Source organism: Hyperolius riggenbachi, chromosome 3, assembly GCF_040937935.1.
Source record: "Hyperolius riggenbachi isolate aHypRig1 chromosome 3, aHypRig1.pri, whole genome shotgun sequence".
NCBI lineage: Eukaryota > Metazoa > Chordata > Amphibia > Anura > Hyperoliidae > Hyperolius > Hyperolius riggenbachi.
This window is the reverse complement of record NC_090648.1, coordinates 128,392,103-128,414,090: the sequence shown is the minus strand read 5'-3', so window position 1 is coordinate 128,414,090 and position 21,988 is coordinate 128,392,103. Positions and strand designations below refer to the sequence as shown.

Here is a 21,988-nt window from a genome sequence, read left to right as displayed (position 1 = left end):
CTGCACTGCTTTATCACTGACACTTTCTCTCTGCACTGCTTCATCACTGCCCCCACCACCCTGCACTGCATTATCACTGCCCCTGTCTGTCTGCACTGCTTCATCACTGCCCCCACCACCCTGCTCTGCATTATCACTGCCACTGTCTCTCTGCGCTCCTTGATCCTTGCCACTACCACTCTGCACTGCTTCATCCTTGCCACTACCCAGGAAACCCTATTACTGACACACCATAGGATGTGCAGTGTGGGTTTGTATTTAAATGTGTTGTCTGCAGTGCAGTCAGCAAACTCCATTCACTTGCGTTGATTGGGGCTGCACCACATTTCGTATTCCACCATGACTAGTATTCCACCATGACAAGTATTCCACCACGACTAGTATTCCACCATGACTAGTATTCCACCATGACTAGTATTCCACCATGACAAGTATTCCACCATGACTAGTATTCCACCATGACTCAAGCAACTGGCAAGCACATGTATTTGGCGTCAGGCGATCCCCGCTCTGCTGTACCATCTTTTAAACATTTGTATGTTGGTTATGAATAAGCTCTAGATTTTATTATTAGCAAACACAGTTGGTGATATATAGGTTGGATACTGTGTATAGTTCACATACCAGCTGTTACTTTGCAACAGAGGTACCAATTTATAGGTGTTTCAGTGTAGTAATACTGATTTATTGAAATTAAGCAACCAAAGAACTAAATAGCAAATCTAAAGCACAATATATAGAGGTACAATCAATTATTCCATTATTTTGTGTGTGTGTGTATTTAAAGGGGAACTTTGACCAAGGATTGTACTTCCTTTGTGAAGCGCACTACATTATGAATTCCAATAAGGCTCGCTTTACACAGATCATTGTGAAGCAATTGCAGCCTGCTGTAAAATGTCTAAATGTTTGCAGAAAGCAATTCAAGGCATTTACAGGAGGTTGTCAAAGCAGTTTCTTTCAAAAGATGAGTAAATGGAATTCGTTGAGACATTTGAGATCACAGCTGACTCCCAGAAGCTGTAAGCAGCATCCCGGAAAGGCAGATCTACTGCGGTGAGCTACAAACACCATTCCCAAACTCCTGCAGCGATGCTTTTATTCCTTTAGTGGTGAAGCCGATGCTTTTATTCCTTTAGTGGTGAAGCCGGCAATATGCTACTCACCACTCTGTTAAATGCCGTAAAAATCCCTCTGCAACCATCCCTGAAAACCAAGCTCATCATGTGTGCTCCTGATTTTAGCATCAGCAGCCAGTACCAGAAATGTGTAGATTTGTAATCTCTCAGTCATGTGACGTCTTCCTGCAGAAGATCAATCAGATATAATTAGAGATGGGAAGTTCGATTTCTTTTCAATGATCCGGATGATTCGAATCGGATCATTGAAAAGATCTGGATCTTTGATCCGAATCTCGGATCATTTTACTACCGAAGCATTCTGGGGTGAAATGAACAGCAGGACAGGTCTGTGGACAGGAGAAGGGGAGGGTGGTGGACACACAGAGAAGGGGAGAAGATGGACAGAGGGCAGGGAGTGGACAGAGAAGGGAGGAGGGACGAGCAGAGAGCAGAAATGTTTGCTTGCACACAATACCCACATGCTGCAATCATATGCTTTACATATATTTCACCTATATGTTCATCTGTGTTGCACAGTGAAAGAAAGCATTCCCCAAAGCATTCCCAGAAGTTACAGTGCAGCTGTTTAGTGCCGAGTGCAGGAGGATCATATTGCGCTGCAATCACAGTGCCTGCAAAGTTACTGAGCTGTGCTGAGCTGAGCCAAAAGCTTCCAATGTGTTCACTGTGCACAACTACGGAACAGACAGCCTATAATCAGCAGCACATTGCAGCCAGTATGTGTGCTCTACACATATCTGGCAGTGGCACCGATGTCCCCTCTCTCTCATCTACCTGTGGCTGTGCAAGGCTGCCTCCCCTCCAACAGAGCGATCCATCTCTGCTCTGCTTCCAGGACCCCGCTGCCCGCTGAGAGGGGGTGTGTCGCTCCTGGCCCCGCCCCTTTTGCGATCCGAATCACTCATTTTGATGGTTCGGATGATTCGACTCACAAAATAGATTCGGATCAAAGATCCGAATCGTTCATGATCCGGACAACACTAGTTATTATAATAAACTCTCTGAGGTAAAGGACCTGTCCTTTCACCAGTCAATGTTTCAGGCCCAAGTCCACTATTGTGTCCGCTTTTTAGCAACACATCAATGTTACAGATACAGAAAAGTGTACAGTAGCAGAGACAGCTGCATTAGTGGGTTCAGGCCCTACAGAGCTGCTCATGAGAACTGTAGCAGACAGCACGTCTCTCAGACTACAGGGTGTAATTAGACTTGCACTAAGTACAATAGGCCTAGCAAATACAGTAATATACCCCACTCTATATACATACCATGAACTCTGTATTAAATGTTAAAATACATTAATTGAAAGTATATTAAGCTGGGGGAGCAGTGGAACCCAGACTTTAAAGAGACTCCGTAACAAAAATTGCATCCTGTTTTTTATCATCCTACAAGTTCAAAAAGCTATTCTAATGTGTTCTGGCTTACTGCAGCACTTTATACTATCACTGTCTCTGTAATAAATCAATGTATCTTTCCCCTGTCAGACTTGTCGGCCTGTGTCTGGAAGGCTGCCAAGTTCTTCAGTGTTGTGGTTCTGCTATGAACTCCTCCTTCCAGGCCCCTCTATGCACACTGCCTGTGTGTTATTTAGGATTAGAGCAGCTTCTCTCTTCTCTCTTATCTTTTACAAGCTGGATAAATCGTCCTCTGAGCTGGCTGGGCTTTCACGTACTGAAGAATTACAGACAAGGGCAAAGCTGTTTGCAGGAAGAAACAAGCAGCCTGAAACTTCAGTGCATGAGAACAGGGGGAAAGAAACACACAAATGATCTCTTGAAGATTCAAAAGGAAGGCTGTATACAGCCTGCTTGTGTATGGATGTATTTTCTATGTGTGGACATACTGTACATCAACCTACTTCCTGTTTTGGTGGCCATTTTGTTTGTTTATAAACAAACTTTTTAAAACTGTTTTTAACCACTTTTAATGCGGCGAAGAGCGGCGAAATTGTGTCAGAGGGCAATAGGAGATGTCCCCTAACGCACTGGTATGTTTACTTTTGTGCGATTTTAACAGTACAGATTCTCTTTAAAGCAGGGCTGAGGAGTCGGTACAAAATTATCCGACTCCCGATTCCTCAGTTTATGAAACCACCGGCTCCAGCTCCAACTCCAGGTACCCAAAATGGCTCAGACTCCTTGCCTCAGAGTCAGACTCTAACTCTTGACTTCACAACCCTGCTTTAAAGGGAACCCAAGGTGAGAGGGATATAGAGGCTGACCTGTTTATTTCCTTTTAAATAATGCACATTGCCTGGCTGTACTGCTGATCCTGTGCCTCTAATACTGTAAGCCATAGACCCTGAAAGAGAATGTAGATCAGATGTCTATGACAAATCTGACAAGTTTAGCTGCATGTTGGTCTCAGGTGTTTGATTTAGACCCTACTGACCAAAAAGCTCAGCAGGTCTGGCAGGCAACTGGTATTGTTTAAAGGAAATCAATATGGCAGCATCCATAGGTCTCACACCTTGGGTTCCTTTTAAGCACAGCAGAGACCACAAACATCCTAAGAAGTTGGCCTTCACCACTCCAACAGTGGTTGGTTGAGACTGCTGGTTTGTTAAGTTCCCGATAACCAGGACTCTACTGTATGCAGGTTTGGTTCAGTCTGGCACCAACTATTAAGAAATATAATGTAGGAAAATGTAATCAAAATAATGAAAATTGGTCTGCCTGTTACCTTGTCTTATTTTGCTAGTCAGATAGTGCTGAAGTTTATGAAGCTGTACACTTCAGTGTATTCCTCATTCCCTAATCTTATGGCATGTTTGCGTTTTTCAGCTGTTGCAGTTGGAGGAAGCATTGTGAGTGGTGTAGACGAGTTTTATGCCGACATGAGAAGCCAAGCTTCAAAGGAGGAGCAACCTGCTGCAAGTCAGAAACAGGTAAATGGAACCGCACACACCGGGGGGGGGGGGGCAATACAATGGAACCATCACCAGCTTCCCTCCAGTACTCTCCTGTCTTGTGTCCACTCTCTTCTGCCACACTTCAGGTGACACCACTACCAACAGAGAGAGACACAGAGAAGGCAGGAGGGCACTGGAGGAGGCCCAGGAAGTATACAGGATTATCTGTGTTTCCATCCTAACCTTTGTATTGGGATGGCGGTGAACAAGATTCCCAGTCAATCATTCCTCTGAATAAGGGACATGACTGCAGTTGCAATCTCCACAAACTCTGTTTGCTCTTATGTAGAGGCTGAAGTAATTTTAGTTAAAGGAGCACCATCTGTTTGAATCCTTATCTCTTTTTTTACAGTTATCTAATACCTTTCAAACTTTTCTGACAGCAGTCTGCTGTAATCTGACAGCAGAATGAGCCATGAAGGGAGGGGGGAGTTCCCTCACAGTGCATCTGTTAATCCTGTGTGTGCAGAGAGCTCAGTCAGAGACAGGCAGAGCTTTCTCTCATAGAGAGCAGAGCAAATGTATCATATGTGCAACATAAACATTTGTAATTCTGTGTGTGAAACCTGATACCTGACAGGCTTTTGTTTTCATATAACTCTGCTCCAATATTGCACTGTTCTTAGCATGTCAGACTGCAGAGTTTCATACCTTTGCAAATTAGACATTCCAAACGTAGCTAAAATCTACACACAATGAATTACAGCTTTTGCCTCTGATATTTAACATGAAAGGTAGTAAAATGTTTACACAGCTACTTAGACATTATTTGTACATTGTCATGGTAGAACACTTGGTGTGATATTGTTCCTTTAAAGCACACCTGAAGTGAGAGAGATATGGGGGGGTGACATATTTATTATAGACCCTGAACACGCATGCAGGTCATATGTTTCTGACTGATGTCTGACTGGATTAGATGCATGCTTGTTTCAGGTGTGTGATTCAGACACTACTACGGCCAAAGAGATCAGCAGTGATAAAGACAAAGAAATACCGAGAGCCCAATATAGTGTAGTATGCAAAACAAAGGGTTGAAAATGAAAAGTATATAATGTATATACTCAAAAACGTGGGTTACCTCCTAGGTAACCACTGTATAGGCAGGTGAGGAGATTAGACCTGTCCTCACTCAGGATTAAAAGTTGCTCTCTGTAGATAAGGAAATAAGGGGCAACCCCCCTCCACTAGAGGTGGATATTGATAATGTAAGAGGGAACAGAGGCGCCAGCAGGATAAAAGGTTCTAAAAGGCTTAAAATCCCTCAGGAGGTGGTGGTGGACTCGCCTTCCCGAAGCAGACAAGATATCGTCAGTTTTATGACAACAGGTTTATTAATATACTCCAAAACAAACAGTGCAACGCGTTTCGCGGGTATGTTCCCGCTTCCTCAGGCAATAAACAGATAGGAGTACACAGTATAGTCTCAAGGTCACGAATAGCACCTCTGTTCACTCTTACATTAAAGAGATCAGCAGGACTTCCATCAATGGCATAGCTATGGGGGTGCAGCGGTTGCAACCGCGCAGGGGCCCTCCCTCAACCACAGTATTAGCTCATTATTAGTCCTGTGCTGGTAATAATCACTTCTACAGATGCTATGAATAATAGTAATCATTAACAAGCTGTTCCCCATCCCCTGCTTACACCTCTGACACTGTGGTTGTTGTAGCAGACTTTGGTGTGCCATATCAATTGTTATGTATAATATATAGAGTGCTGGGGGCGCAATGTAAAACATGCACTGGAGCCCCTAGCGTTGTAGCTACGCCACTGAATGCCAGGTAACGGGTACGGTTTTAAAGGAAATACTTATGGGAGCTTTCAGATCCCTCTCTGTTCAGATATCCTTTAAAAAAGGAAATGGAGATCTTTCCTGAAGTATTATACCCATTCCCGGTCCGCCCATGATAGCAAGTGAGGCGACTTCCTTGGGAGCAAGAAGTCTGGGGGCAGCACCTGGCAGAAACAGGAAGTGAAGAGAGTGCCTGGCCAACCTATACTAAGGGCAACTCTACCTCCCTAACCAATACTGTGGGCAACTGTAACTAGCTACCAATACTGGGGGCACCTATACCTGGCTACCTACCTATATTGAGGGTGTTTGGGGGGCTCACCACAGCTATATTGTGCGGTGCAATTTGCCATGTGCTGTGGCATCATTCCAATGGGGGGGGGGGGGGCGCATCCAAACAAGTTTGCCTCAGGCAGCAAAAAGTCTAGAACCAACCCTGCATTTGTGAAATGGCACAGATGCACTCCTTATATGGCCACGCTGAAATCTGATAGTCCGCTATTACAATACTTGTCCACAAACTATCGGGTGATTGTTTGCTGCTGAACCGAAGCGCCACTAGCCTGCTGGCTAGCGACACACTCTGCAAGTAAGGAGAAGAGCAAATGGAAGGGAGGGCGGAGCACCATACCAGGGAATTGTATAGAGTGGGTCTCAGCCTATACTCAAATGAGATGGCAGTCCAGATCTCTCACCAATGCATCGGGCACAAGCTATATTATAAAACCATCTAGCTTGTGTACAGCTGCATGCTGCTTTATTTGAGTGCTGAGAAGGCAGTGTTCCCAACTCACTTCTTTAATTACTGACAAGTCTAAGATATGCAGGTTCTGGGGTTACTTAATTCTAATCAGTGTCTAAAATGCATCTAAGAAGCCTTAAAGAGAAACTCCGACCAAGAATTGAACCTTATCCCAATCAATAGCTGATACCCCCTTTTACATGAGAAATCTATTCCTTTTCACAAACAGACCATCAGGGGGCGCTGTATGACTGATATTGTGGTGAAACCCCTCCCACAAGAAACTCTGAGTACCAGGTACTCCTGGCAGTTTCCTGTCTGTGAACCTTGTTGCATTGTGGGAAATAGCTGTTTACAGCTGTTTCCAACTGCCAAAAAAGCATGCAGCAGCTACATCACCTGCCAACAGTAAAAATGTTGCCATGTAATAAATGTCAGAATGTAAATCAGGGATTTAAAAGATTTTACAATGGGCAAACACTGACTAAATCATTTATACATAATTATTGTAAAAATTAAGCACTTTTTTATTACATTATTTTCACTGGAGTTCCTCTTTAAGAGCCGAATAATTAATGTGTTCCTGCCGTAATTAAAGGGGTGAGTTGGCAACACTGTGAGAGGGCTTAGCTTGAGGTGTTTATAACTTCCTGAACCACACACAAATGCCAATATTAGTGGATTAGCACTGCAGCATTCAAATATGTTAACATTCTGTGAGGGCTTCTTTACAACACTCAGCACAGGTCATGTGACTGACTGGACATAACTGCAGCCTGATAGATTTTCTGTGTATTTGTACAACACAGTCTTATGCTGGGAATACACGGTTCGTTTTTGCCTTCGTTTAAACCTTCGTTTCGATTGTGCCTTTTGTCCTTTTCGATCCCGAAATAATCAGTCATACGGTTAATATCACCACCCACGGTTTCGTTTTTTTTTCCGATTCTGATGGTTTCGTTTTTCCAATGATCGAAGGCTGCAAAGAAACGAAACGAAAATCCCTTTTTACAGGGACGGACTAGCATAAACGAATATATAATCGATCTGAACAGCCATCAAGCCTACCAATGGCTCGATTAGATGGATAAAGAGAGATAATATCAAACATGTTCGATCACTAGTCGTTCGTTTTTGGGGTCTATTAATCGAAACTATAATGAGATTATGACTATTTTCACATACGTTTTCAACACTCGATTCGTTTACCGAACGAATCGAAGGTTTAAACGAAGGCAAAAACGAACCGTGTATTCCCAGCATTATACTTCTTGTTCCACACAGCGAACAGAAGAAACCATCGATTCTTTATTATGAAAGACACTGAGAATACTGCACATGGTTCAGTATAGTGAGTACAGTATAGGTGGTTTCCATTTATGGAGATTTCCCTTTCTGATGCCAGCAGGACATTCGCCACACAGTGTAAAGTGGAAACAGGATGTTCTATAAGATGGAACCTGGAAACCAGGGAGGTTCATGGTTAAGGGGGTGAAAAGGGCAGCTCCGACCATAAATCAATGGCCTTTTGCCAAGTGCAGTTAAGAAAGGAGTGTGCGGCAGCACTGAGAGCTTCCAGTATCCACAGGAGGAACGTTAAACTGCCGATGAGAAAATAACGCAGCCATTGTGGGGCCGAGTGAGATGGGGACTTGCACAAGGTTACTTTGTGTCTTATGGAAACATGTGGAGATGTGGAAAGAGAGAGGCCTCTCCTTCCTGAAGCCGAGCTGGGCTGCTCACACAAATGGTAAAGCATATACTGCTGTGATTTCATCCCCACTTTACATCAGCCAAGTCACACCTGCTGTTTTCCAGCATTAACGTAAAGATGAATGGATCAGTCACAATGTGAGTCACTGCTCTGTCCCCTTGAAGTCATGACTCTTTCTTTAGTCAGTGGCGTATGTGTCAGGCGTTATAACTCGCGGCAGATGGAGGCTTGTGTGAAATGAGTGCAGGTGATCTGTGGCCAATGCTTCTTGCCTGTGTTTTAGAGTCTGCAGTTCCTTGTCACACTGGACATTGCTGGCATTGAGTTTTTTGTTGCGTAAGCTGATTGTGTGTCCTTGGGTCGGATTTCTTGGAAGGCCGCAAAGGCCTGGGCCTTGGGCGGCTGCAACTCAAGGAGGCACCTGGAGATCAAATAGAGTTTACTACATATAAAAGAAAAGCTGCCAATAGGGAGCAACACATAAAAACAGAAACTGATGCCCAAGGGCAGTGATGGCTAACCTTGGCACTCCAGCTGTGACAAAACTACAAATCCCATCATGCCTCTGCCTGGTTTCCTCCTAAAACATACAGAAAAGTTAATTGGCTTCCCACTAAATTGGCCCGAGACTGCGATACATACACTACATGATATAGACCAGTGATGGCTAACCTTAGCTCTCCAGCTGTGTCAAAACTACAAATCCCATCATGCCTCTGCTTCCCCAAGTTATGCTTAGAGCTGTCAGAGTATTGCAATGCCTCATGGGACTTGTAGTTCCACCACAGCTGGAGTGCCATGGTTAACCATCACTGCCCAAGGGTATGAAAGAGAAGGGCTGTAGTACATGGATGATGTATATGTAAGAGGGGGCTGCACTGGAAATGAAAGGGAAGCCCGAATATACTTGGCCTAGGCGAGTAAAAAGTATAAATTCCGGATTGGCACCCATAAACTGTTACACAAAACAAACCACAGGGGATCAATTGCTCAAACATGTCTGATCAATCAAGTTTCTGAATTGATAGAAACAGGTCAGAAAAATGTCCTCCAATCAGGGGCAGGGCAGGAGCGATAGTCGATCAATGGGTTATAGCATTGCTCTGCATGGAACAGTGCAACGCTGCAGTCTAATCAATTTTCAATAGATTTCCAGCTGGAATCTATTGAAAATTGACGTGCTTTGTGTGGAAGGAATCAATTACAGTCCAATCATATTCTGAACGGAGAGTGATTGATCTGATAGGCACACCGACTCATAAATTGGCTAGCTTTAGTTTTCAGACTCTGTGGATGTGCCTGAATTTAAGGTGGGGGGCACAGGCTGATTCTGTTTGTGAGGATTGCAACCTATAAGAATGGCGGTCAGTCATCCAGGAAGTAACTAGCCAGTAGCTGCGTTCCATGCCAGATATTTATTTAGCATCAGCTAATCGTGGAGTTTGTAAACAGAGAGAAACCAGCTCTGCAGCTAACTACCTAAATAGATCCAGGAAAACCTTTTACCTGGAGTGATGAGGTAACCATAAGCTATTAACAGTAGCTCTGCTATTATGAAGACGAGCTGCGCTCATACAACAGCCAGAATGAACTGTTTCTACCTACTTAGTTATACGTTCATCGGCAACCATTGCACATTGTGCTCTGTCATTTCCAACCTTTATCACTGTAAACTGGCATATGCTATGTGGGAGGGACCAACCAGTTTAGAATTCTCCCAGGTGTGTGTAAGTGCTGACGTCAGGAGCATCTCATAAAATGTAAAGTTAGTCATAGGCAGGAGGTGACAATCAGAAGACCTATCACCAGTCAGTCATCGAATATAGCAACAGTGCCATAAACATGATCTTTATTGCTTTGGAAACACATAGCACAGGATTCGTAAATAGAACGATGTGATTGTGTGTTTTCCTGTGAAGCAGGATGATATACATATCTGCACATTGTTTCTTAAAAAGTCCCATTGATAAGATATACTAGCTTCTTGCCTTGTCACTTATCTTCCAGTGGACAGCAGTAGCTGCTCACTAGCCCCTCCCACCTGTCACCTTCTAGTATGAACAGTGATATCCCAGCCATGCTTAGAGACAGAAAAAGGGTGTCAAACGCAAGTAACATTTTCAAAATCTGCCAAAAGCAAAATGGCAGCCCCCAAGACTGAGCAATAATACATCCTGCAATTCCTACCTGCGAGATTAGATGGCATATAGATGGCAGCATGCATTAATAAAGTACTGTTATTGGAAAGAGAAGAAAGGTTCGCTCACATTTGTGTTAATGCTTAAAGCTGAATTGCAGGAATACCTGACTTGCCCAGATTTGTGCTTTGTCATACTACATAGCTGTTCCTGGGCTGTGTAAGTGTGTGGAAAAGGTGTCACATGGCTGAGATTTATTGAATTAAAATATGTTAAATAGTGGAATTAATGATGATCACATACAAAGACTTCATGGAGAGAGATTCTGCTTATAGTGATATTGCACAATATCACAGCTTACTATGTCCCCACCCAGTGTGTCCATATAACAGAATACAGATTCTGTGCCCTGCTGCCTTACAGCACTGTTCTCCTGTAGTTTCAGTATCCATCTGGAATAAGTATACATCTGCATGCCCTTCCCATGGTCCAGCTGTATGTATGTAGCTGTCTGTGTGTGCTTCCAGCACCTGGAGGCGTGGACTAATGATGTCACAGCTATACTTCCTGTTTGGACTCTCCACCCTCTTGGGTGGCAGACGTGCTAAGTCTCTGGCAGATTGAGCGACTTATAGCAATGGAAAATGGAGGGGAATAGTAAGCTATTCTATTTGTATAAAAAGTGTGACTGAAGGTATACCTGTAGTGCAAACAAGATGTTAAAGGGGCACTATGGCGAAAAATTGTAACATTTAAAATATGTGCAAACATAGACAAATAAGAAGTACATTTTTTCCAGAGTAAAATGAGCCATAAATTACTTTTCTCCTATGTTGCTGTCACTTACAGTAGGTAGTAGAAATCTGACAGAAGTTACAGGTTTTGGACTAGCCCATCTCTTCATAGGGAATTCTCAGCAAGGCTTTTATTTATAAAGATATTCCCTAAAAAGGATTTACACAATGATGCTGGCCTTCTTCCCTGCTCGCCACACAGTTTTTTGGCAGTTGGACAGAGCAACTGCCATTCACTAAGTGCTTTTGAAAATATTTGAAAATGTGTCCCCCTCTGTGTCATCTCTGCCCTCTGTACATGCTTATACAAGTTTAAAAAGCATTTTGTCTTTGAATTTTTTTAAATTGATTTTCTCAAAAACTACAAGTCCAGTTTGCAAAAAAAATGTTTTGACTTGTTCCCATGGAAACACAGAATCCATGCCGTTCGTATCAGTGGGTCGTTCGTAAGTCGGAGACTATCTCTATATAAAATATTAACATTTTTGGCCATAGTGTCCCTTTAAACTTACCTCCTCAGGAATCAAATGAAGGCTGCCCACACATGTTTAATTTCTTCAAAGCTGGAACTGCTCTAAAATACTCAGTATTTCATGTACCTCTTTCTGTTCACAATGATTGGCCAGCAGCCAGGCAGGTGTGCATGGAGGAGTTACCTTTCTGGGCTTTTGACCTCCCATGAACTTTTAAAAAGTTGCATACCAGCATCTTTAAATACCTACGTTTACAGTGGTATGAAAGTCAGCATTTCCTCTTTGCTCTAAAAGGTTGTTTACAACATAAAATCTACTACCAAAAAAAAAATTGTAGCAGAACAGCATTCAATCAGTTAAACACAGCACTTTGTTCTTCAGTTGAAATCCCCTTGCTTCAGTGGAAAGCTTCTGGCCACATCCAGAGAGGTGATAACATTATCTTTTGTTGACATTCCTTTGTCAGATACAATTAGTAAACATTAGCAAACTGCTAAAGCTGAACTGTACTGAGCTGAGAAGCAGAAAGAGCTGAAAAGTGATCACTAGATAGATTTTAATATATAAATACAGTAGCCATGCAATAAAATGCAATGGCAGTTTTCAGAGCAGATAAACTGTACTTTGGGAATTTTCAGAGCAGATAAACAGTACTTTGGGAATTTGTAGAAAGACAATATTACTTATACACAGAAGAAAATATAATAACTGTATGGGTAATAAAAAATAGGAAAACACATTTTTGTTGTATGTTATGTCATAGTATTACCCCACTTTAATTTTAGGAGTGAGTGTATTTTACTGTGGGTTTACCATAGTATAGAGCAGTCTACCCCTTACAGGCGATAGGAATGCCTAAATAGCAGCATTTTCCTCTTAAGTCAAGGCAGATGGATTGAAGAGACTGTAGAAGCCATTTTGGAGTATCATAGAGAAAAGCAGTATGTAAATATTTGCATTTCCGTCTCTCCCTTTCTCTAAACATACATTTATGTACGCTTGTGTACCTTTGTATCTTGTATTATTCATCCGTCAGTGTGTCAGATAATATATGTGTAGGAGCAGCAGAAGTTGGGGAAGCTGCGTGAAGATAGTTCAGTGAAGAATCTGCTTCTTTTTTGGGCTGAGGAAACACCTTCATTATAATTATTATTATTATACATTCATATTGCCTCTGACACATTTCCTACGAAACTTTGCATGTGTATCAGACATGCAAGGTCACTGGGAGTCCCTTAGCAGGGCTCACACCATAACACCTCTATTACAGCAGTGGCTGGATAGTGTACTGGTTAAGAGCACCTTTCACATGGGAGACCAGGGCTTGAATCATGGCTAGGGTCAGTACCTATTTAGTAAGGAGTTCAAGGCAAGACTTCCTAACACTGCAGGGTGGGCTATTGAGCGCGTCTCAGTGGCTGCAGCTCTTGAGCGCTTTGAGTCCAACAGGAGAAAAGCGCTATACAAATGTTTGTATTACTACAATAGAAGTCTGTTTTTTTTGGGGGGGGGGGGTTGGGGTGCCAATTAACCAACCAGCAGGTATTTAAAGCACACCTAACCTGATAGCAAACAAATTAAATAAACGTGAGCACCATTCTTACCCCCTGCAGAATCTTTAGCCATATAGTAGTTTCCTTCCTCCATTGTCTCGTTTGGCTGTGGCTCGCCTCAGAAAAACGGCTCCTCGGTCTTCAAAATGGCGCCGACCCCGGAAATACTTCCGGGTCAGGGATCCTTTTTACCTGAATTTGCATCTAAGTGAGTGGATGAGTTTTGTGCTGAAATGTGCAGGGAAACTAGGGAACAGACAGGAGCAAGCATAATGGGTAGTGAGGAGGCAAAGCTAGGGAGTGTAGGGAGCCAGGAATTGGCGGAATTGGGATGGGCTAACCCCGATAAACAGCCTTTGACTTTCACAGAAAGGAAAACTTTTTGAGAAGCTATTACGTGGACCAAGGGGAGCAGAACAGGCAGCTCTGAGTGCCATTTTAATATTCTGTCCTTAATTAGAGAGAACCCGAGGTGGGAATTACTAATACTATTGGGGCACAGAGGCTGGTTGCGCACACTAAGACCAGCCTCTGTTGCCCCATCGTGTGCCTCCATGTCCCCCCCTGCTCGCCGCTATAGACCCCGCAGTGCTGGCGACACGCAGCGTGTCGCCAGCACAATGTTTACCTTAGCGCTGTCTGTCAGCGCCGCTCCCCGGAGGAGGCGGGGGAGCGGCGCTGACTGACAGCGCTAAGGTAAACATTGTGCTGGCGACGCGCTGCGTGTCGCCAGCACTGCGGGGTCTATAGCGGCGAGCAGGGGGGGACATGGAGGCACACGATGGGGCAACAGAGGCTGGTCTTAGTGTGCGCAACCAGCCTCTGTGTCCCAATAGTATTAGTAATTCCCACCTCGGGTTCTCTTTAATTAGAAAAGTACAGTACAGTTCTGGTTAGGTATCCTTTAAGAAAGATGTCTTAATTTATTGTTTTGATCCTCTTCCACACGCGCAGTAGTGATTGCCTTAAATGATTGTTAATGAAGGGAGAACAAGCGCCTATTCTGTTTTATTGGGTGGGACAGGCAACAGACGAGTGGCTGACATATGCAGCCATATGGCAGATGCAATTTAATATTGATAGATGTAAGGTCAGGCATTTTGGACAAGCCAGTTGCAACTTGCAAGCATCATATAAACTGAATGGTAAATGGCTAGGGGCATGAGACTAGGAAAAAAATACATGGTAATACTGGTTGGAGACAACCTGATGATAACCTGAGCAACTGTAATCAATGCCATGCAGCAGCAGCTAAAGTAGATAAAATTCTGGTATGCATGAAATGGTAATTTTATTCTAAGTTATATTAAGATCAACAAGGGTCACAAATAGCCACTGGAGTGTATGATTCCAATAACCACAGTGAGCACTTTATTAAGATCCTATAATTTTATTTAACATCATGACATAATGTTATGTTAACGGTGATGTCACCATGAGACTAGTGGCAGAATCAGCTTATTATGGACTTATATTGAGAGATAATGAAAGCTGATGTTGTTAAACTCAGTGTAGCAAAATGATAGGTTACAGGCAGGGCGGCTTGAGAAAAGGCTAATGCCAAAAATGTTGCCTATATGACACTTACACTTTATTCGTCACTTTTAAAACCTGTATTTATGTCATCCTTTAGAGGAGTTGAGGGACCAAGGCAGTTACAGTTAATTTTTTGTTTTGGCTACAACTTATTGATAGTCTGTAATTTATTTTTAACTGTTTCGGTTCTCTAAAGTTTTAATGGAATAATAATTATTAGTTTTTATGAACAGTGGTGTGGAACACATGTTGTTCCATGGCTAACCCAGTGCTACTTTGCAAGTATGGGACACACCATTTTTTGTAATGTGTGAGTGATGGGACAACTATACTCATCCTAATCATACCAATTACATGGCTGTATGAGTAATGATGATGATGATTTGGCTTCAGTAGTTCCAGAGTGACACGCCTGCACCAGCACCTGGTTAGTTTAGGCAATAAAGCTATAAGGATTCAAATCACAGTCTACATGAGTTTCCTAGGCTGAGGAGGTATTAAAGGGGCACTATGGCGAAAAATTATAAAATTTAAAATATGTACAAACACATACTAATAAGAAGTACATTTTTTCGTCATAGTGCAACTTTTACGGTAATTCTTCAGGTTTCTGCATCAGAGGCGCTCTGGCCACAGATTGACCTACATATGTGTTCTCCTTGTTGTTATATTGCCTGATGAAGCGGGATGTTTGCCCGTGAAACGCGTTGCATCACTATTGGAGAATTGTTTTAATAAATAGAATTATATATCTTACGGCTATATTAGCCTGGTCATTTGCATATTTGGGGGAGGTGAATCCACCCATTTCCCTCCTTTTAGACGGTTTTTAACCTATTTTATACTTGTTTGGCACCTCTATTACTCCCATTACTCAATATCTTAGTCCACCCTTGGTGGAGGGGTGTATCCCCATTTTTTCCTATCTATAGAGAGCGACTTTTTAGACCTGAGTGGGGTAAGGTTACAATTCTCCCCACCTGCTGTATCAGTGGTTGCCTGTGTGGTAACCCCGACTTGTGAGTATAACTTTTATTTCAATATATTCCCAACTTTTCAAAAAATACTACACCAGATTTGGCTCTCGGTTTCTCACTCTTGTCCATCTGACTCAGGAGACTGTGCAGGAGAGATGGGCAGGAGAAACAGGAGGCGTTCAGCTGTGGCAATTGGCCAAACAAATTGACTATGGCAAGTTGCACGAGAGGCAACTGCAAAGGACAGGAGACGCCTGTATGGGAGATGTCTGTAATTTTATACTCCCTTGAACTGGGAAATGAAATGTTTTTATTGCTTTTGTGCTTATTTCTTTTTCATAAAGTTCTCATAATATTCAGTAATCCTTTGATTTTTTTTTCAGTGGTCTGAGAAACTGAGGAACAGGGCATTTTCTGGCTACAGAGCAACATCAGTGACCCATCGAGCTCAAGTCACATCTCAGACTATAGCTGGGACGCATATTCTACATAGGACATATGTTGGGCTTAATGACTCATGGGAACACTACCCAATGTCCCCTGCACAATGTGAAGCAGTGATCCAAGGAGCAGTCTACTTCACACTGGAACTTGAGATTTAATGACATTCTAAGTAGTCTGGGAGGAACATGGAGTGTGACAGCAGCAGCGGATAGACTGACCCTCTAAGTGTTGAGTGTATGTTGTTACAAGAGCTTGATTGCTATTTTAACTCTCTGTCTGATGGGTCTCCAAACATCCTAAGCCAATGCCTTGTAGGCCCACGCGTTGGTAAGATAGCTATTATAGAAATATTTTGTACTCTTTGAAAGACTGCGAAACCTGTTGCTTTTCATGGACCATTCTTTAAATAGACCATGCTGCTGGCATTTCAGTATATATATAAATATATCAATGTATATTTATATTTATAGCCTGGTGATGTGTACAGGAGCAGAAAACCAAGTTTTTCATGTACGTTGATGACTTTTAACAGCAAGAAAGTTTTATTTGTTTTTATGTTTTAAACCTAAGTTACCTATGCAGTGCATTAGTATTAACCTCTCATAGTCATGTTTCACGTGAGGTTCTAGAAGAGCTTTTGGGAAACTTCGGAGATATCTTCCTAACTTAGAAATGTCCAGCTGCTTTATGAAGCTCCTTCTTAATGTCCACATCCACTGCAAAACAATGACCAACTGGAATGCTTTCATCATTACATCTGTCAGCTGAGCACCTGCAGCGCATCTCCGCTTTGGATTGTGGCCTTCTTATTTCAGGCCTGGACTTGGTGGAATTCATCTACTTCTGATCTTCATCATCTTCATTGCCTTATAGAGGACCTCATGCAAATTGCTGGTTGGTGGAGAGCCTGCTGCTAATTCACAATTCATGTTCATTTGTATGGTTAGCAAAATTCTTCACACGGTTTTCTTAAAGGGAATGTATAGTGATTTATTTTGCCTATTTCCTGTACTGTATTTATTTATTGTGTTTATCACTAAAAATATATATATATTGTTCTTATTAAAACATGACCCATGCCCACCTGCACCTCTACTTGGTCAGGTTTTGGAGCAGAAGAAGATATTAATAAGTCTCTAACAGAAGTCCACAGCTTCAACACGCTATACATTCCCTTTAAATCCATGTAATATTGTGTCTGGTTTAGAGATCATGGAAGCAGCCTCGGTGAAAGTGAACTTGGAAAAGTCCTGTAGCTGAAGTTTTGATGTAGTCTAAAAAGGTGTTGATGAAGTCCAAGTTTGCCAGCCATTAAAGTCCAAAGAATAACTCTAGTGAAAATGGGAGGAATTGTTTCAGAGAACATATGTACTCATTGTGTTGAGTGTTAAACAAAACTGTACTGTCGAGTCTCAGTTATCCGGCACCGACTGAGATCGGCTGTTGCTGGATAAGTGTGTTTTCTGGTTGCCTGGGACTCAATGTTAAAAATAGACCCTAGTTAATACAATACTATACCCCACTTTATATACTGTACATCTGATCTCTGTATTAAATATTAAAGTACAGTAACTGGAAGTATATTAACTTTGGGGAGCCCACAAACAGCCTAAGACGTTGGTCCTTACCACTGTGAGAACTGTCGACAATTTATTCTGGTTGGTTGAGACTTCTGGTTAGTTGAGTTCCCGGATAACCAGAACTCTACTGTACTGTAATAATTTCAACTCACTATGGAATTGCCTATGAGTATTTCATATGGCTCATGTACAGACAACACCTAGTTAGTTCAAATGCAAATCCAGGGACTCACTCACACAAGTGGGACAGATCCTGAAATCTTAATCAACAGTGGTTTGGGGTAGCATATCAATGAAAGCCTGGCCTGCAGCATTTGGATGGTGGTAAGACCCAATTTATAAATATATTAAATATGCCCAAAGCAGTGTGGACAGTGGCAGTGCCACTCGGCACCACTTGCAGTGTGGACAGGCCCGTAGGGCGCTAATAGGCATGCAGGCATGCTCTACAAACTTTGTATCACCATGGCACCCTCTGTACAATGTTTACCTGTAAAATAAAGTTTTGATACAAAAAATATATATATATGAAAATCGGTTTGTAAACTTGTTAAATTTCCAAAACTGTAAATAAAATTAGCTAAGGACATAAGTCCCCTTTACAGTCAGTAGATGTTTAGATCACTAAATATAAGATACCAGTAACACTACTATATTTTTCGGTAGTCTAGATTCACACAGCCATTCAAAAGCATCGGGCATAGACTCTGTATCTTTGTTGCCCTGTGTTGCTCTCCAGCACTTGGGAATTACCATGGGACAACTCAGATGACCAAAAGACCAGTGTTACAAAATTAATTTCAAGGGCATTTTTTGCTCGAAAGTCGAACCTTATATTATTTTTGCGAAAATAATATCAGTGTGTGATGGTCAGAAATGCCGATATCCACCAATGCCAATTTCCGAGGTGTCTTTTTTTTTTTTTTTTGGTTATTTTTTTGCATTCTCTGATTAGCTAAATAATTCCAAGTTGATTCAGAAGTATTGAACCAAAGAATGCAAAATTTTACTGAAGTAATCAGAATACCATGGAAATATTAGGCCAAATACAAGACTCAAGAATACTCGGTAGTGTCCAAGTCTTGCAATTGGTCCAAAAATTATCGCGGGAATCCGATTTTCATGAAAAAAATTCTGGATTTTCTGATTTGTCGAATGCTTCCAAGTTCTGTGATTGAGCTACAATAACCCAGTTGTTTGGTAAAAGCCAAACTACAATTTATTGTTAGTTATGGGGATTGCGATTACATCTTCTTTTGTTTGCATTTAGTTTTCTGCTGTTTGTGTCCTCACTGGGGAGAATTGCTCTTGTTTCCTTTTCTTGGGACCTTCTTGGACTTCCATGGTTTTAGTATGTAAGCTGGTTGTCCCAGAAAAAAAGACATACGAGATTTGGTTTCCAGCTTATCTGTTTGTTGTTGTCTCTACCCCTATTGGATAGATTTAGTCACCTCCTGTCAGGACAGGTAGTGAGTGGAAAAACCCAAAGTGGTTGTTGTAGCGTCTTTCCACTGTATTCAGAACTATTTTTAAGTGGAATTGACCATGATAATCATTTTCAGCCATAAATATGTTGCTATGTATCATGTGTGATGAGAACTGATTCCCCGTCTTTACCACTAGGGGCTGCATTTTCTGGAAGTCATCCTCTTAGTGGCTAGAGTACTATACACTCTCTACTTGGGTCCCCCCTAAAAATGAAATGCTAGCAGGTGATCCACTCTGCCTGTGCCCACATTGCTTAATCTGAAATTAACTTTACTCCTTATTGAGTTCTATCTAGAGGTACATTGTGATTATGTGCAAGTCCTGTTGTACACTTTCTGCAACGCTAGTTTTGTTTAAAGAAAAATTGATGCACATACTTATATGAATTGTGGACAGTTCACACTACATAAGGCAGCATGAGTCTGTAATGTACCCTCAGTAGTGTATGTGTTATGTCTTTATGGTGAAAACTTGGACTCCAGCCTCACCTGTTGAAAGTGCAGCAATTCTTTCAGGACGTTTCATTTGTTCAAGACATTTTGCCTTCTGGCCTGTGTTTGATGTCTTGTTTAAGAGTTCTGTTTTAGTGTTCTAGACTTAGATGAGAAAAGACACAGAACAAGACGTGCAGTCATGAATGTTTGTTTCCTTCCAGCTGCCCTATACTAGAAAGCATAAGAACAGCTGTTTTGTTCAAAAGATGAATCTCATGTGGTCTTCAAAGCTGAGTTCCTTTCTACCTGACGTTTGTGCCTGCCCATTCCTAAGAGATGACGTGCATCTGAAGTCATAGTCGCTGCAAGGCAGCAGGTCTTAGCACGTTCATTAATGCCAATGTTGAGTAGTCAAGGAATGAGTAGGAAACCTGTGCAGTGTTATGTAGTACATTATTTTTGACTGCTGGACTGGACAGGATTATGAATCAGACAGGGGCTGCCTCTATAAGGACAAATTAAAACTGAAATCTTCAGGGGAAGTTGGAAAGTTATAACTGGATGTTTAGATCTCTATATGTATTCTGTAGCAGCCAATCAAATTATTTTATTTACCCTCCTATGCTGCACAGGAGATATAAATAAAAAGAGGTTGACAGAAGCAGCAAAAACGCTTTGAGGCACATTTGTTGATTTCAACACAGATACACAGAAATTGAAACACTTGCACAGATTCACCAATAGAAATGATCTTTCTTTCTGACTTTAAAGGCAAATTTCGAGTGACACGAATTTGATCCAATTATGCATAGTAGCTGTTGGTTAAATTTTGGAATATTTTCCATTTTGGAATATGAGCCTTGATTGGCCAGTACAGATAAGCTTCAATTCTGATTTCCCATGCAGATTTCCAATTAGTTGAAACTGAGCCAAATTAGCCCATTGACAGCTGGTTTATTAGGTTAAAGCTGGTTACTTAAGGTACGTACACACGTCTGATTTTACGCCCAATTGTCATTCAAACTGGACGTTTGAATGACTTGTCATTAAAACAACAAGTCGTTCAAACATCTTGTACACACAGACCGACAAAACGGCTGATATGCCAATGTCAGCCAATTTACATGTCGTTTGACTGGTCAATGGACTGGATCAAACGGCTGATCAAAAGACCGTATGTTTGAATGGCCATTACTTGTACAAACGACTCCCAGTCATTTGTACAACAGTACAGACCTAACTGTCGTGTGATCGACAGTTGGTCCAACGGATCCGCCAAGCAGATCAGTCAAAACTGCTGCTATCAGTCTAACGATCGAAGGTACACACGTCCAACTGTCGTTCAAACGACAGGTTTGAACAACAAGTCGTTCGGAAAATTAGACGTGTGTACGTACCTTAAAGAGGAACTCCAGTGAAAATAATGTAGTAAAAAAAGTGCTTCATTTTTTACCATAATTATGTATAAATGATTTAGTCAGTGTTTGCTCATTGTAAAATCTTTCCTCTCCCAGATTCACATTCTGACATTTATTACATGGTGACATTGTTACTGTGGGCAGGTTATTTAGCTGTTTCTAGCTGCTCTGTCTGTTACAGACAGCTAATAACAGCTATTTCCTGTCTCTGAACATTGTTACATTGTGGCAGTTTGCCAGCAGTACCGCGGTATTCAGAGCCTCTTGTGGGAGGGGTTTCAGCACAAAATCAGTCACGCAGCGCCCCCTGATGGTCTGTTTGTGAAAATCATTGTCTTTCTCATGTAAAATGGGGTATCAGCTACTGATTGGGAAAAAGTTCAATTCTTGGTTGGAGTTTCTCTTTAAGTAACCAGCTTTAACCTAATAAACCAGCTGTCAATGGGCTAATTTGGCTCAGTTTCAAGTAAGTGGAAATCTGCATGGGAAGTCAGAATTGAAGCTTATCTGTACTGACCAATCAAGGATCATATTCCAAATAAGGACATTGTTTCTGGGTGCTTTGTGCTAGTGCTCTGGTTTTCCATACAATGTCTTTGCACCTATTTTATACTGCAGCCCTGTTGTGTGTTGGGGAGGTCCTTATTCAAGTTTACCTTTTAATTACATTATTTTTTACATCACTCCAAACATCATCACTTTGCTGTATCTTTATATTTGACGTACACCTGAACTTAGAGGGATAGGGATGCTGATATATTTACTTCCTTTTAAACAATGCAGATTGCCTGGCTGTCCCATTGAGCCTCTGTCTCTAATACTTTCTGCTATAGACCCTGAATAAGC

At 41.9% G+C, this 21,988-nt stretch overlaps 1 protein-coding gene and 1 long non-coding RNA gene across 2 annotated transcripts in view; one reads left to right on the top strand and one right to left on the bottom strand.

The window, feature by feature from the left end:
• The window catches only part of TGFA (transforming growth factor alpha), a 103,173-nt gene extending 82,552 nt beyond the window's left edge, over positions 1 to 20,621 (top strand). Inside the window, exons 5-6 of the mRNA XM_068274928.1 lie at positions 3,929 to 4,032; positions 16,162 to 20,621. Coding sequence (XP_068131029.1) covers positions 3,929 to 4,032; positions 16,162 to 16,169 — 112 coding nt within the window. The 3' untranslated portion in view covers positions 16,170 to 20,621. The remainder of the gene's footprint in view (positions 1 to 3,928; positions 4,033 to 16,161) is intronic.
• Positions 7,924 to 11,427, bottom strand: LOC137561143 (uncharacterized). Its single transcript, XR_011029880.1, has 3 exons — positions 11,293 to 11,427; positions 8,829 to 8,887; positions 7,924 to 8,728 (listed from the first exon to the last, which is right to left on the bottom strand). It is a non-coding gene; the product is annotated as an uncharacterized lncRNA (long non-coding RNA).
• Positions 20,622 to 21,988: the final 1,367 nt, after the last annotated feature.